This window comes from Bacidia gigantensis (genome assembly GCF_019456465.1).
Source record: "Bacidia gigantensis strain McMullin 20006 chromosome Unknown contig_231, whole genome shotgun sequence".
Lineage (NCBI taxonomy): Eukaryota > Fungi > Ascomycota > Lecanoromycetes > Lecanorales > Ramalinaceae > Bacidia > Bacidia gigantensis.
In genome coordinates, this window is record NW_025408598.1 from 988,132 (window position 1) to 1,003,969 (window position 15,838).

The window sequence follows — 15,838 nt, forward strand, 5'->3', positions numbered from 1 at the left end:
CAATTTCCCTCCTGAGCCCCAGCCAATCAGCTTCCGGCAAATTCCGCATAACTAAAGAGTACCTCATCCAAATCCACCACTTACTACCATCGCCCACACTCGCTGTCGCCGTGAAGTGTTGTCGTAGCTGCGGTAGCGGCAGCTTCCCCCGTCTTTACCTTTGATTCTCTATATACTCGTCACAATGGGTTTCTCAGAGACTTTCAGCGACTTCTTATCCTCATTCTCTCTTCCCGAATTACACGCCGAAGCTCCACAAAAAGACGAACAGGATCAAGGCGAGGAAAAAGGAGAAGACTCTGAGAGCAATGAGGAAAGTGGAGATGGCGAGGCCGAGGGTGGCGAAGAAGAGTCAGGAGAGGGTGGAGAGGACGGAGGCGAGGAGGAAGAGGAAGAGGAGGAAGAGGAGGAGGAAGAGCCCGTGGATATGAAGCCTCAATTAGAAGAAGGTACGTAGGCTTCAATGTCAGGCTGAGCGTTTCGCACAGCACTTCCCCGTATGGCGTATTTCCTACTGCAGCGACAGCAATCCTTTCGGCAAACTCGGAAAAGCTGAAGACGAGCCATTGGGACCAATCCATGCCGTTCGCTATCAATATTAGAGCTTCTCCGGAAATTACATAATACGCTGACTCCTGAATCACCAGAATGTTCAAAGTCAGCGCAATGCGCTCCTCTCAAGCACCATTTCCATGAATGCGCCGAACGGGTGACCGCCCAGCACGAGGATCCAAACTTCAAGGGCGCAAAAGAAGACTGTGTCGAAGAGTGTACGTTTCTTTGCCCGCTCGCTACCTGGGGTCTGCCTCACAAGCTAAGTACATTTGCTAACGTGAGACAGTCTTTCACCTCCAGCACTGCGCTACTCAGTGCGCAGCCCCAAAGCTGTTCAAGCAATTGAGATAGCTAGAGCTAGATCCAGAGCGAAAGCGAAAACATCCACAATTAGGACTCAAAAAGACCTGTACAGCTTTACATCTTTCAAAGCGGTCGAAGCAATGCATAACATGGAGATTGACTGCACCGAGCTCCTTCTCAACTATCTGTATGTGAGGCTATCATAGAAAATGTACGATGACTCGTCAGTATTACAGTCTTAGTGCTATGCTGTGCTATTCTAATGACTGTGCGTCACCCAATGACATGGTAAGCCTGCTAGTCAAATACTCATTTGTCTTACCAATCATGAACACTCCACAAGCGTGGAAATCAGCCAGACTTTTACAAGTCTGAAAGCGATCCCTATTCTACTACGTGCCCAATTCGAGCTTCCTGCATCGGCTGTGCATTGTGCTCCGCTGCATGAGTATCCAAACCTCGATGCGCAAGGGGGTAGCGGGGACAACAATCATGGAACACTGTCTTCCAGAAGCTGCTCTGACCTACATCCCCGTCACTTTCTCCACTGGTCGGAGGTCTTTCAGCATGAAGGTTCTCTGCTGTTGATCTCTGAGGTGAGCTTTGCTGCTGCTGTGCAGGCTCCGTTCTTGCAGCCCTATCCCCCATGTGTGAGCTCACCCAAACTTCATTAGGTTGATACTGTGGCAGTGCGTACTCTTGGTGCGTCGTTCTTTGGGGGGGCAAGTGTCCGCTCCTGATCCCCTTGAAGCTGGAGCGAACCAGAGTCCCGTCTTCCCCTCTCATGATAGCACCTCTTGGCAATTTACTGACCTGACGGCTCCACTCCTTTTGTGGGGGCGTTGACCTTCCCAACAAGGTGAATCTAGGCTCTGGCGGAGGCGGTAAGCGATAAGTCATTGCCTCCCGCGACCCAAAGCTAGGAAGATCTGGAGGAGTCGGTGAACGTAGAGGAGCTGATGAGATGGGTCTGTGAGGTTGTGGTAGGGGTGCATTCGATGGTAGTGGTGGTGCAGATGACTCCGAAGAGTCCTGATTTTCCTCTGGAGGAGGGAGATCGGTGAGGGAGAAGGAACGCTTATGCGCTGATGCTAATCCTGGAGACCTAGATTGAGATCGGGTTCGTGGACGTATGGTGCGGAACGAGTTTGTTGAGAGCCGTGAACGAAGAGTTGCGAGGCTGTTCTGTTCAGTGATCGGATAGAGTTTGTGCGGTGTATGTTGCTTAATGTTGCGCGGGGGGACTCGAGGAACGACGCAGGGACAGAAGTGCCATCTTCGCGGACAATGGTGTTCAGCCATGCTGGCGTAGGGTCACCTTCACTGGCACCCCTGGTATCAGGAAACAGCTGATCATACTCGCTCTCTACGGGTATCATCTGCTCTGGTGTCGTCGGTCGTGACTCGTGTTGTAAAGACGCATCATAAAGAGAATAGTGTTGCGAAGGACATGATTCGGAGGAGTCAAGGTTTGCATTTAAATCCTGCTGCGTACGTTTGCGATGAATAGTGTGATGACTTTCTTGGACAGTCCCCGGTGGGGATGGGGAAGGGGAATTAGTCATGTCCTCAAGAGGAGAGCGAGTCTTTGACGAGGTCATCTTTCGGACAATGTAACAAAGACATATGCACACTTATAATGTCGAGCAGAGAAATGTTGATACAAACAAAAGCTAAGTGACTGTGCGAAGGCGCGTTGTCCAGCCGAAAACCGTCGGGTCAGATCAGACGGAAGGGACCAAGAGCGAGCTCACCAATATGCACACATGCTTCCGTACTATGTCTTCTCTTTAGCAGACATACAAGAACACCCAGGTCGCGTTCGCCTGTCTTGTCGCCTTCTCTTTTGTATAGACACACAATTACAGTATATGTAGCCATCACCGTCGTAATCGACAAACCAAGGACGATGATTGTTTCACTAATTCGAGCTCATTGCCATTAACCTCTCCATTTATATTGCAAATGAGTATTTACTTCGAGTGTCTTCGATATATGTCATTCACAGGAGGTGGAAAAAGCTCTCGAAGTGTCTCATGACGCCGTCATGCTCTGGCTAAGAGAGGACTTGCCAGGTGGCTGCCCTTTCTTAAGCTCTCGGAGTTGGGCTTCTAATTTGCGACGCTCTTCCTGCTCGTGCTGTATACGATGTCAGATCATTCTCGCCTAACGTATAGGTGAGCCTTACCCTTAGAACTCTCATGTTTTCAGCTCTGCTTTCCCTCATCATTTTCTTGAATTCATTTCTCAGGACTGCCGTGCTCGTTGCGCCCTTTTCATTTGATCCTCTGTCACCTGGAGTACCGGGGCTCCTGACACCCAGCTTGTTCACCCGCTCTTCGCTCAATTGAGTTTCAAGCTCCTCGCAATGATCTCTGAGCCTGTCTGCTGAGCTCTCCAAGCTCTCCCGCTCCTTCTCAAATTGAATGCTAGATTTTGTCATAACTTCATACTCAGTGATCGTTTCTGAGAGTTCTTTACGTAAAGTCTGGACTTGTTGCTGCCAGTGCTCTATTTCACCAGTCTTCTCCTTAGTGGCTTCAAGCTCGTGCTGAAGCTCAGCAATTTCTTGTAGAAGTGCTGGATGCTGCGCGACTTCAGCTGCTCGCTGCGCGCGTGTGCCATAGGCACCATCTAATTCTGCTCTTGCCACCGTGACCTCGGTCTGCAAGCGGACCATCTCGCCTTCGAGCTGATCCATCTCGTTGCGGGATTTCTTCTTCGTTTCTTCAATTTCCATGCTCAAAGAAGCCACAGTGGCGTCTTTCTCGCCATCTGATTTCGCGTTGATCTCTCGTTGCTGTTCAATCTGCCGCTTAAGGATGTCCTTCTGATTGCTGAGATCCGAAATTTTCATCGTCAGGGAAGCGACTTTCGAGGTAAAGGCATCGATTGAGAATTTTTCGCCGTCAGACATACCCTGCCAAAGATTGTTTAAGGCGCTTTCGAGACGAGCGGAGTCTCCTTGATAGGCTTCGGCAGATCGAGCTTTCTCTTGGCGATCTTCTTTTAATTGGAAAATACCTTGCTCTAGTGCATCGAGACTGCCATCGAGAAAATTGATTTGTTGGTCTGTCCCTCGTCCGGTGACGCTTGGGGGCAGGGGATGTTCAGCATTTTGGCTCAAGCTGCTACGAAGTACCATTCCATGCAATTGCGTGTTTAATTCCTCGAGCCTCTGCTCCGCCTTCTGGGTCGACAGTTGGTAGGATTGTGCATTTTTGTGTTGACTGCTCCGCATGTGTCCGAAGCTTCGCTCCATATATGAGATCTGCTTTTGCAAGGCCTCGGTAGGATTTGCTTCATCGAAGGATGCGACATTTGGAGGCGGCGGAATTGATTGAGCAGACCCGGCTTGCAAGATAGCCTCTTGTAATTGCCGATTAAATTCGAGAAGCCTACGCTCTGTTTCCTGGATGGCTTCCGTCTGCTCTTTGAAGGCATCAGAGTCTGCACCAGCTGGACTCTCATCAAGGACTAAGTCAAGCGTCCGGTAAAAGCTTTCATCGTCGCCCGCGAAATCTAGCCCTATGTAGCCGTTTGGAAGGCTTTCGACACCATTCTGGCGAGCTGGCGCTTGTTCCTCTAAGTAGCCCTTATGTGTCATTTGCAAGACACCAGCAGTGTGCTCCAGCAACCGTGACTGAACCTCCTGCTGGCGCCTCTCCAATTGCCACAATTCCTGTGCCAGATTTTCGCACTTTTGGTGAGCTGCTGCGATCTCTTCTTGACTCTTCTCGCCGCCTCTAGTGCTGGCTGTACGATTATGGCCTTGGCCTCGATCTAACTTGCTTATGGACGTCGCGGCATCTCGCATCTTGCTTTCGATGGCTAGTTGCCGCTTCGTAGCCTCTATTCGACTGGCTAATCGAGGGACTTCTTTCTTCAGTTCCTCGACTTCTTCCACTGAAAATACCTCATACTGCTGACTATCCACAATTGCGGTTTCCATAAGAAGGTGCAAGGTCATTGGATCATTGATATCCACATGCTCGGACGAGCGACCTGGTTGGCCGTTCTGGAAGTAACTTCAGTTTTGCTTGTACGCAAGATTCAGGCCGAGCTCACCTTTCTTGTTCTTTGATGGTCAGGCTGCTTCGATCCGTCGTAGCCGTTGAGCATCGCTTTGGCAGTCGGTCGGAGCGGTGCTGCTCCCGCCGATCTGGCGTCATTTGATGTGCTTGTAGAATACTTTCGCGTCCCAACACCATTCATCATTGCGTTCTTTGAACCCTTTCGGGCTACATCCTCAGTCCTAACCTCAAGTCCAAAGCAAGCATTTGGGGCCCGACTGCTTCAAATAGGAGAACTAAAAGATTTCTGGGCTGGGTATGAGAAGAGTAGCGAAGTGTAGACCCAATCATGCAGGCAAGACCGCATGGGCTACTGGTGGAAGTGCTCCTTTTCCTCAGCCTTCGGACTTCCATTGACATGCTAAGTCAAGTTAGGCTAAAGTGGCTCCCAAGTCTTGGCGGCCTCGTAGGGCTCGAACTACGCTCGAACTACGTCAGCTGCTCTACAGGTGGTTCTACGCTTCACGAGCAAGACATTATTCTGGTCACTATTTGGTCTTGACTCGCAAACCTTTTCTCCGCATTCAGCTTCAAGAAACGTGCGACTTGCGCCGCCTAAGACACAATGATGGGGCAATTGCATTTGGTCTGCTGATACATCTCTCGAGCTGCGCATATCACACGCGATAGAACTAATCCCTACCGGCTTCTCGAGGCCCTTTTTGCCCACCTCGCACGAGTGGTATTCCGATCATCTTGATCTGTATTCGTGTGCCGACGTCTGCTTTACCATGGCGCAGCGATATTCCATGGTATGTTGGTCAAAGATGCAAGTCAAGATGGATGAATGCTGTTGCTGTTGTTCGTTGTTGACGCATGTCCTGAACATGAAACGTGGAAGGGGACGTTGGCAGTGAAACCACATGGGCCGCCCCAATTGTACTGCGACGACAAATGTGTTGAGGCAGAGATGCTTCAGATGTGCTCAGGAAGCGTTTTGACTATGTTTGGGCACCTAACATGCCCCATACTTAAACATTTGCCCTCGCTGGCTCCACATCCTTTCATGTTGTTTAAGAATTCCGAGTTCAAAAATGCTGCCGCTTGGCGTACATGGTTTTCCAAAATAGGAAATGCTGCATATTTGCCTGCTGCTTTGCTTTTCCATCCTCGCTGCAGCTCAGGACGGCACTTCAACAAACACATTGCAAAGTCTCGCTTGCCAGCTTGCCAGTATCTACCAAAAGCCGAATGCGTCAGCCTCGTACCCTGTACCGGCAGTAGAGGTAAAGGACAGCTTGGACGGGCACATCAGTCTCGAGAGCTCAAGCTTGAACTGGACGATGACCAATGTCTTGGGCCAATCCAAGGACATCTACGCCATCGACCACCATTCAATCCTAGAGCAGGCGGTGTTCCTAGACACGTCGAAGACACTGCAGAACTCTTCCTCAGCAGCAGTCCTAGGCTTAGCCGGATGTTCGCTCTACTTCAGTCTCCCCTCCGCCAATCTTGGTAATGATGAGAGTGGTAGCTGCGTGTCTGTACTAGACAAAGATTGCGTGAGAGACTTCACAAAGGTGGCTGTAGACGCAGCAACCGCTATATCCAGGAATGCCGACCCTACGCTCACCACCTCTCAAGCTTGCGCCAATATTTCAAATTCCATGCAGAAGGTACCCAAGTCGTGCTCAAGATTTCAGCAGGATGGGAGCAAATCGATTGGGAAAGGCCTATTAGCATATTCCAGTAAATCCACCATCCACCACCGCACCATTCTTCGTTCTTGAGAAGAGAAGCCTTCTATCTCTTTGACTAACAACAATACCGCAGCTCTCAACCTCTCCCCTCCCTCTCAACCCAAGTCCCAGAATTGCTCAGGCTTCTCCGTTTCCGATCAGCCCGTTCCCGTCAATATCTTCAGCCAAAGCTACGCTTTCCCCAACGCAGCGAACTACACCCTTTACGACCAATTCGTGCGATCGACCACGCCCATGTTGCTCGCCTTCTTCTCAAACGCAACGTCTGGCGTCCAGTACTCCGAACCGTTCGCAGACGCTCACCTGGTCTGCTCGGCACCAAGGAATGCACAGCCCGGTAGCAGAAGCTCAGAGACGAGCGCGGCAGAGCCTGTCTTGGGAAATGTTGACGTGCTGCAGGTTGTCTTGTGGGCTTTTGTTGTAAACGCGATCTGTTTTGCTATGCTTTGAGCCGTCACTTTACCTGAGCATGATTCTTATATTTAGCGGGGAGTTTGGGTGGGCTTATAGACGCAAAAGCTCGTCATTATGAGTAAACGAAATTGATGCCACCCTTTGAAGACTGTATTGGGGCAGCATTTGATTGAATCAAGCTGGCGTGTCTTCTGCTGCGAATTTCCGAAAATCTCATCTCCTCCCAGCGTCGAGTTTTACACTGGCGCAAGTGGTATACCTGATACTGACTGTCACAAGTCTCACTTGTAAACATATGTGAGCAGCCCATTGAACGATCTAAAAGTTTCCTCACTATAAGAGCTTACGAAGAATCTGAGGAGCGGCTGTAAGGAAGCCCTCTTTAAGGTTCCGACACCCCACACGTTGGTTCTCGTCGCCTTATCGCCTCGTTCGAAGACGTGAACGAATAAATGTCTTGCCTCAACCATTCTTCATCTTCTCCTCTTCTCACGGGCCTTCCGCAATCCGAATTGCACCATGGCAACCTCAGACCCAAGAGTGGCCGACTTCCTTGCACGGAACAAGTAGGCAATGCCTTACCTCCGGCTGTCAATGCACCCCTATTGACCCAAGGATCACAGGCAATACGCCCAGACTCACAAACCAATTCCGACCCTTGAGTCACAAGCCAACGACCCTCCCTCGCCGGCGATAATAGTCATAACCTGCTTCGATGTCCGCATCCAGCCTCAGCAATTCCTCCAAATCACCGACCCAACGGAGTCCTTCATCCTGTCCAATGCAGGCGGCAGAGTTGACGCAGACACTTTGCGCTCGCTCATGGTCCTAGATAACGTCAAGGGTATCAAGTCCGTAATGGTAATTCACCACACCGATTGCGGGCTGACGCACGCAACGGATGCGAGCCTGAAGGAAAAGTTGAAGAAGACGGTGCCAGAACTAGAGGCAGAAATTGAGAAGCTTGGTCCATTGGGGGAGATCAAGGAGTAAGTCGCTCTCCTCTTTTCTCCAGAGAAGCGGTTGCTTCGGAAGAGTTTGAGCACGTGGGGGCTGATATGCTGCGTAGCATGGACCAAAGCGTTAGAGATGACGTCGCAGCTATTCAGGATTCGCCGTACCTGAAGCATATCGATGTATTGGGGTACGTGTTCGACATTGAGCACGGCATTGTGTCAGAGGTGAAATAGATGCTCTTGTTGGATAGGCTTGCCCCCATTGAAGAGACGCTTCCTCAATTTGCCCCCTGAATTGGTCCACGACCCCGTGGAATATGCCTCGTCTCCTAACCTGGCCTTCGCCAGCCGCAGCCCCTGTACCACTTGCTCTCCCCTCGCCTTCCAAACGTCTCCTCAATCCGTCGAATCCTTCTCGTCCTGCCTTTGTACTTTCTCCCACTACCCAAGCTGGAACTCGCCATTGGCCCCAAATCGCAGGGCCCCATTCACCACGCCATGCCGTGCCCGACAACCAACCGACACCTGCTGCAAGTGCAGAGCCTGGTAGAGAGGACAGTGCAAGCTGGCCTGCGAGTAGATAGGTCGTCGTCTTATCACTGAACACAAGACCACTCGCGTCTTGACTCTGGGATGAAGATAGGGAAGTTATGACACGATATTTGTAGACTGTCGGTATAGCCGCATGATATTGAGCGAGCAGAGCGAAAATGATGGGTGTCGGTCCAGCTGGGAGGAGATTGAGGGCATTGAGCGTCAGCGGTCGCAGAGCCAGCAGCAGCAAGGGAGCTAGCAGTGTGGTGGGCAGGTAGGTCAAAGCCAAAAAAGACTAAAGTCCATGAGTACACGTTCAGTCGCGAGTGTTATGAGGAGGCAATGCTTACAGCGAATTTACGAGAGCCCCAGAGCCGTTCAATGACTCTCAAATTATAGATGGTCATTGCAGCGAAGAGGAGCTCAGTCGAGTTGTTGTAGCAACACTGCCACGTCAAAAATCTCCATAATTGTTTGTATGTCCAAATGTGAGGTATTGCCAGGATGTGAAAATAGTATTTCGTGTCACTGATGCTAACAATGATAGAGGATGCAATTATACCGAAGAGAAGTAATTTCGAAACTGGAGCGGCTGTGAAGCCCGATGCCAACATAATGCTCGAACCGCATTCATGCTTTTACTGCAGCATATAATGTGAAGAAGGCTGAGGTAGTCAGACCCCTGCATACCGAAAGTCTCCCACGTACGCGGACGTGATAATAAATACAAGTTGGCTCCCGCCCGGGGCTTTGCCCCTTAGGCCAATGTGCCCGCGAGCCTAGAGTCTGGTGGAGTCGCCCCTTGAGCGAGATTTGCAGTACATCGATGCAATCCAATCCCAAAAAGAGTTAGTACAGATAGACCAAGTCATACGCTTTGGATATCTAAAGAGTAGGTTGAAAAAGTTCGGATGCTACCTTATGCTAATGCTTCGCTAATGGGTATTGGTCAAGGAATCAAAAGAAAAAAGGCTTTTCGTCCAGGCTCAGGATTATATCGAATCGTGTCCCAAGCGTCCAGTCCGCTTCAACGATCTTACGGTCTCTTGTCTTCATCATCAATATTACGATTCACGTTGCTAAACTTCGCCCGAGGATCTTTGAATCCTGGCTGTGGATTCTTTCCTTGATACTTGGAGCTTATACCATCGTTGCGTTTCCCTTGTTGCGCTCGCAACCGATCCTTTCCATCACGACGGGGCAACGTACAATTGTATTGGTTGTGGCCTCGCTGACCACAATTGTGGCAATTAAACGAGTGTTCGGGAACGGAATAGCGCCGGCGCTCGGGGCTAGCACTTCTACGACGATATCTTTCTGGCGATCTGCTTTGCGGTCGGTAGTAAGAACCAACTTGGCCATCGTCGCGAGACATGCGATGTTCAAGCGGCAATGGATGTGGAAAAATGGGCGCTGCATCGTCTGCGATCGACGATGGCAAGGGATGCTCGACGCGATCGTTGTCTACGCGAGCGACTTTGTTTCGTATATCTGTATCATCTTCAGCATGATGCCTCTTCAAAGTGGGTGTGACCTGGTTGTCAAGTAATGCGCCAGAAGACTGTGACGCAGTATCGTTGTTGGCGGTTTGAAGCGTCAGTCTGGACGTGGATGCTACTTTAGCTAGCACAGAGTCTTTATTCGTGGAAGATCGAAAGATCGATCGTTGCTGCAGCTCGAGCCGTTCCTCCTGCTCAAGTTGCAATTGGATCCCTTCAAGCTCTTTCTTCTTTCGAAAACGTGCCAGCCTGCTTTTGCGAAACTCCTCATCGTTGTATTCTGTCAGCTCTAACCAGTCTTTCAAATCGGCGTTCGTGTCAGCGGCTGCTTGCCTAGGCGAGATCTGAGCTTCAAGATCCAGTTGCTGAGTATGAGCACTTGGGCCCTCCTGCACATCCTCATTGGTCCTTCCTAGATAGGTTGTCTCTGTGTGGCTAATGAGTCGCTCTGGTTGCGGCCTGGAGCCAGCCGCGTTCCGATTGTTTGGAACAGCTTTATCATTAAGTCCTGTTTCACGTCTTCTAGCTTCAGTATCAATAGGCCTGGTGGCCCAGGCAAATTGTTGGTCGCCGTTCAGCGAAGGGTTTCGGTACTGAGGGACGTAGGAGTCATACTCAGCCGCGCGGGCTTTCTGGTTGGCCCAAATCCGGCTAGACCTCTCAACAGCAGATTTGGGGGTCTGCGCACTGTCTGAGCCTTTCCGTTGAGCAGTCGATGAAGTATCAAGAGGAGGTTTAGGGGGCTTGCTGATTGGCCCTTCGGGTTTTTTGAGAGGTGAATAAGTTTGATCAACTTGACTCTGGCGCCGAAGCTTCTCTTGGCTTTGTCTCGAGGCAGCCGGAGGCTGCCTATATGCAGCTTCGACCTCACTCTCCCGGCGGCTCTTCTCCTGGCTATCAAGAGAAGCTTCTTTGGAAAAGGATACTTTGTGAGCAGGGGCGACTTCCTTGGCTGCTGGCATTTGCTCGTCGTCGCTCCTAATTTCCCCCTCAGACAGATCGGGCGAAGATCGTTGCTTGCCACTCGGTGGCGGCGGATGGTGTGGTAGCTTAGCAGCGCCCGCAATGTAAAGTTCTTTGCTAGAATGCAACTCATCGCTCGCATTCTCCCTGCTCTTGGTAGAGGCCGAATGTGGGTTTGGGACGCCATTCGAAGGACTTTTGACAACCGAACCTAGATTGTCCATTGGTGTAGTATTTTCTTCGGATTTCGGAGGGCCTCCTTGCCCTGTCTTTGAATCTACGAGAGCTGCATTCTTTCCTTTGCGTGGCTGTGACGGCCGATCTCTGGCCTCCGCCACTAGACTCTCGATATCGTCTGTGATACCCATACCAACAGACGTATCCGCAGAACTTAAGGGCTTTACATTGGCTTGAACCATGACTTTTCCGGCGTCGGCGGTCGGTCTGATGGCAGGGCTTGAGTTACGTGAGCTTTTAGGTCTTTTTGCTAGAAGCTTCGCCCTCAATTCGTTCAATTTCTTCTCATTTTGTTTAGATGCCTCATTGTTTGTTACTGAAGAGCCATTGGACAAAGCATGGTCGGGTAAAGGAGTGTTGAGGTTTGCAGATGAGGAAGCCGTACTTCGTAAGTGATCTACGAGTGATAGGTCGGGATCACTCTTGTGAAGAGATGTGATGTTCAAGGCTTGTGGACCCGTTCCTGCTGTGCTGTAAACTACATGATCGGGCGGCTCATAGAGACCTTCCTGATTCTGCCCAAAGCTCGCTTGGTTGCCTGTCTGAATGGTATTCTGCGTGTCGACACCAGGTCCATTCTGCAGCATAGTCTGCCATTCATACCCAGCAGTCCAGGGCACTTGTGAAAGGTTTTGCATTGGAGTACCAGGTCCGGGTGATATCAGAGAGCTCATCAAGCCTTGCAACCCTTCGATATTGTTCACTGACTGGTTTGGTAGTGGAGCTTGAGGAGTTGACGGAGGCTTTTGAGGCGGTTGCGACATATCGGTCGTTTCATAGTACGAGAGCGAGCACTGCGAGGAGGATATGTCTTGAAAAGAGGGTGAGATGAAGAGAGAGCAGTTCGCCGGCCTAGATCGATGCTAGTCTAGGAATCTGTTTCGGGTGGTCTCATATCGATTTCAAGTGCGGTGTTCTTGCTCTCACCTGGGCTTCCCTGAGGATAAATTTCACTCTGCTACAAACAATTCAAGGATTGCATATATATGAAAGGAATGACTTTGCGACTAGGTGGAAATGATGTGATAAATAATCGACAAACGACGAATGTTCCTTGCAGCACATACGCGACCAGAACAAGCGCTCGGTTCGCGCTGTGATTTTTAGCCAATCACAAACATCCCTGGCTGCAATTAATCCTACGAATATTTGAGCAGGCTGAGGTGCAGGAAATCAAAATGGTGCATTGAAAGCAGTATTTTGATAAAGTTGATGTATCTACCTTTAGTATAGCCTGATTCTTGAAGTCGACCTGTGCGCTGATACCCAGCGTGAAGCCTGATGTGAAAACCCTCCAACCCCGTCATGAATGGATGTATCCAGGCGCGTTCCCCTTAGGCCTCCTCACTCACAACTTGTTCTCCTGTTCAGGTGAAGGAATATCTCTCTCCTTTAAGACCCTGTTTCTTCCAATCGGCCTTGATAACCGCTTTTAGCATCTTCTCACTTTCACACATCTCGCCAGGCTCTAGTCGCATAGCATCCTTGATGGCATCCCAAATACGCCTGCCACCATTGAATCGCTTCCACTCATCACCGTTTCTATGCCAATGTCCTCGCTTGATGTTCACTGCTTCCAGGCCGCGCCATCCCAGTAGGGCAAGTACACTTTCTTCCCTCCATCTTGCTTGTTCTCGCCATTGCCAGTCTTTCCCACAGGCGTACATGCGCCATTCAGAGAATGAAATGTCGACCGCCTTCAGCTGTTGGCGATTCTTAAGCCATTGCAATAGCTTGCACCAGAGGAGTTCATTATATGTACCGAATGAAGGGTCAAGCAGTCCCACGGTAAGGTGCATTTTGAGGTGTTTGATTTTGGCAAGATTGGACGGTCCGATCTGCTCAAGCCACCATCGTGCTGCTTTTGGCTCTTTCAAGACATATGTGTTGAAGCCGTATAAGACACCGGTCACTGCCTCTTGCCATGAGTGGTTGTAAATTGAGAGCAAGCCCGAATCTTCCGCAATGTTCTTTCGAACCTGATTGTTGCGCGGTGGGCATTGGACAGTTGATGCGTAGTAAGTTGGGCGAATGAAAGGCCGGGGACTGTCGTTCGCTGCGCATTCGCAATCATTGAAGACTGCAGGGCAGCCAAATGCAATGATTTTCTCCCTGCATTCAAGCGGAAGGCGATGGAAGAAAGGGAACGGTCGGGTGGGATCATTGCGTCTATCAGGCCACCCTACAGGTAGCGCATCTGGTTGATCGAGTAGCTGATCAGATGGCTTGACTGTCGATTCTGAATCTTGGCCCATTGTCGAAGACTTTGCATCGACATCAAGAAATCCAATCTCAGATACCGTACCATCTTGGATCGTCTCATTGCCAGATACTGTTGACAAGTCGTCTACCTTATGCCAGAATGAAAGACCTGCCGTGTGCGAGGTACCGTCTCCATTCATGGAAGGAGAGTCTCCTGGCTTTAGGAGACCACCAGTAAACCTGTCTGTAACAATCGTATTCCGATCATTCAGCCATGCGCCCACGCGCTCTCCGTTCCGATCTGCGTCGCCATCGCCTCTTGTGGGACAGCTCTTGGGCATTCTGCGCAACGGTGGCATCTCAGAATCGGGGAGTTCGCTCGAAGAGGAGTTAGAAATATCCATATGTATTATAGCATCAGCAATCTTCTTAGGAACTTTCAATTTGTGATGATCATTAATCCTATAATGACTGTGCTTGTGTACGCCTTTAGATGATTGTTTGTGTTTCCCTCTAGAAGAACGATAAAAGTGCTGTTTTCTAGACGATACGATAGAATCGTGCATGCTTGCAAGGGTCAGTGCTCAACAGCACGTAAAGGTTTATGGACGATGCAAGTGCGATGGAAGAATTTCACCAAAGTATGGTGTTGGTGGACCAAGGTGTCAAAAGGTCATGTGCCAGGGCAACACAGCAACAAGAGTATTCGATATTCTCGAAATGTGAAGACGCTGAGTTTAACGTCGTGTGGTTATAAGTTAATATGGATAGTGGTTGTGGTAGCTTAAGTTTTCATTCATTCGATGCCGGAAAGCAATATGAGCAATGCTAGACATATGCATACCATTTTCGTTCCATCGAGCAAGAGCCAAGCAAAGCTTTCAATGAATCGCTCCCCACTCGTCTGCGTCCTCCTCTACAGCATCCTCAATAGTCGGCACACGACGCCCATCCTCTTTCATCTTCCTCCTCCTTTCTTCCCTAGAGACCAAGCGACTTGGTGTCATGGGCGTCAGAGGGGTGTTCGGCATGTATGGACTATATGGTGTCATGGGCACTCCAGTACCCGGCGTTCGCAATCTTGGCACAGGGGCTTTTCGCTCAATGACTGTAGCTTTAATTGCAGGAGAAGGTTGGGGTAGGTCGGCATTGTAGTTGGTAGGATGGGTTCCTCGGAGAGGCAGATATTGATTGCTTGTACTACCCGCGGTGATTGTCCGGAGCGGTAAGGGTGCCGGTTTTACTCTTGAGGCGTTTGAGGACATTGAGCGGTTGGTGTTCACAGTTAAAAGCTGTGGTTGGCTCTCCACCTCTCGTATTGTGGGTACTGTCGGCGACTGGGGTACGGAGCCGCCCTTTCGCAGAGATGTCATGGGGAATCTTGAATCCCTCGGACTAAACCTTCCGACATCGATATTCTCTGGTCTCTGCCTTCCCGCTTTGTGTTCGTCCGGCGTTGGTGGTGGGGGACCTGGGTCAGGATAGAATCGTGGACTTAGGGGCTCCTTCTCGCCATAGCCATCGTCATAGTCAGGCGCGAGGCCAGGCGAACCCATTGGGGGGAGATGGGCAGCCCTCTGACGCCTTTTCGCCCGATACTGCTGAATGACGATCTCGATGAGTTACGGCTATGTATTGAAATGGGTGTTGGCCTCGAGACTGTTCGAGGTGATTTGGTCAGAGTCCTGGCCGGTGATTTTGCATCTGACCTCGGGGGAGGCCCAATGCTTTGGGGCTCGTTGCGAAGATGCTGCAGCTCTGGAGGATGCTGAGACTGCTGATGGCCGGCTAAGTCTATCTTCGATGTCGAGCGTTTTTCATCTTCTGCCGCTACAGCAGCGTACAAGCGGTCCATCTCGCGCTCATTTCGGGCCCTGTCGTCCTCAATGACACTTTCATCGAAAGTGACCACGCTGGCTTGAGACTCCGATGGTCGCCTTTTATGCTCCTTCTTCAACGAGCCCCAATTAACGCTGCCTCGAAATTCCTTGATAGGACTCGGCCAATTGTTCCGCATATCAACGGCGCTGTTTGGACTCGCGCCTTTGGAAGCTGGTGATGGATCGAAGACCCTTGGGACGTCTGTTTTGACTGGTTTTACCATCTCCATCGATAGTGTCGTGGGTGAAGTTTGGGCTGCTCGTCGAAGACGTCGGCCGACAAGGAGAAGAGCACTTCCAATAACAACGACGGAGAAAACGTAGGCGGCAACTATGGAGGCAATCTGTGCTGGAAGGTAGGACTTGTCCCGCAAAGCTGACGCTTGAATTGGTGCACCTTTCCCAGGCGCTTTCGCAGGCCCGTTGTAGATGCTGACGTGCCAGATGTTCTTCGAAGATACTCGGGCGGCGAAGACAAGAAGGGCAGGGAGGGAGAGAGATAGGTGAGATGGTGGTGGCATT

The 15,838-nt window shown here is 50.5% G+C and overlaps 7 protein-coding genes across 7 annotated transcripts; 2 read left to right on the forward strand and 5 right to left on the reverse strand.

The window, feature by feature from the left end:
- Positions 1 to 184: 184 nt before the first annotated feature.
- On the forward strand, positions 185 to 457 carry KY384_004314 (uncharacterized protein; the record flags this gene model as incomplete). Its single annotated transcript, XM_044812820.1, has 1 exon — positions 185 to 457. One exon carries the CDS (start codon positions 185 to 187, stop codon positions 455 to 457), a length of 273 nt encoding a protein of 90 aa, XP_044670240.1.
- Positions 458 to 2,892: 2,435 nt separating this feature from the next.
- Positions 2,893 to 5,073, reverse strand: KY384_004315 (uncharacterized protein; the record flags this gene model as incomplete). Its single annotated transcript, XM_044812821.1, has 3 exons — positions 2,893 to 2,997; positions 3,047 to 4,876; positions 4,927 to 5,073. The coding sequence occupies 3 exons, from the start codon at positions 5,071 to 5,073 to the stop codon at positions 2,893 to 2,895; spliced, it is 2,082 nt and encodes a 693-aa protein (XP_044670241.1).
- A 1,141-nt stretch (positions 5,074 to 6,214) lies between these two features.
- On the forward strand, positions 6,215 to 8,038 carry KY384_004316 (uncharacterized protein; the record flags this gene model as incomplete). The annotated part of the gene is made up of 4 exons (XM_044812822.1): positions 6,215 to 6,653; positions 6,705 to 6,968; positions 7,578 to 7,611; positions 7,669 to 8,038. The coding sequence occupies 4 exons, from the start codon at positions 6,215 to 6,217 to the stop codon at positions 8,036 to 8,038; spliced, it is 1,107 nt and encodes a 368-aa protein (XP_044670242.1).
- Positions 8,039 to 8,279: 241 nt separating this feature from the next.
- On the reverse strand, positions 8,280 to 8,942 carry KY384_004317 (uncharacterized protein; the record flags this gene model as incomplete). The annotated part of the gene is made up of 3 exons (XM_044812823.1): positions 8,280 to 8,291; positions 8,336 to 8,830; positions 8,886 to 8,942. 3 exons carry the CDS (start codon positions 8,940 to 8,942, stop codon positions 8,280 to 8,282), a joined length of 564 nt encoding a protein of 187 aa, XP_044670243.1.
- Positions 8,943 to 9,571: 629 nt separating this feature from the next.
- KY384_004318 (uncharacterized protein) lies at positions 9,572 to 11,998 on the reverse strand (the record flags this gene model as incomplete). Its single annotated transcript, XM_044812824.1, has 1 exon — positions 9,572 to 11,998. One exon carries the CDS (start codon positions 11,996 to 11,998, stop codon positions 9,572 to 9,574), a length of 2,427 nt encoding a protein of 808 aa, XP_044670244.1.
- A 603-nt stretch (positions 11,999 to 12,601) lies between these two features.
- On the reverse strand, positions 12,602 to 13,777 carry KY384_004319 (uncharacterized protein; the record flags this gene model as incomplete). The annotated part of the gene is made up of 1 exon (XM_044812825.1): positions 12,602 to 13,777. The coding sequence occupies one exon, from the start codon at positions 13,775 to 13,777 to the stop codon at positions 12,602 to 12,604; it is 1,176 nt and encodes a 391-aa protein (XP_044670245.1).
- A 540-nt stretch (positions 13,778 to 14,317) lies between these two features.
- On the reverse strand, positions 14,318 to 15,837 carry KY384_004320 (uncharacterized protein; the record flags this gene model as incomplete). Its single annotated transcript, XM_044812826.1, has 2 exons — positions 14,318 to 15,020; positions 15,146 to 15,837. 2 exons carry the CDS (start codon positions 15,835 to 15,837, stop codon positions 14,318 to 14,320), a joined length of 1,395 nt encoding a protein of 464 aa, XP_044670246.1.
- Between the last annotated feature and the right edge of the window lies 1 nt (position 15,838).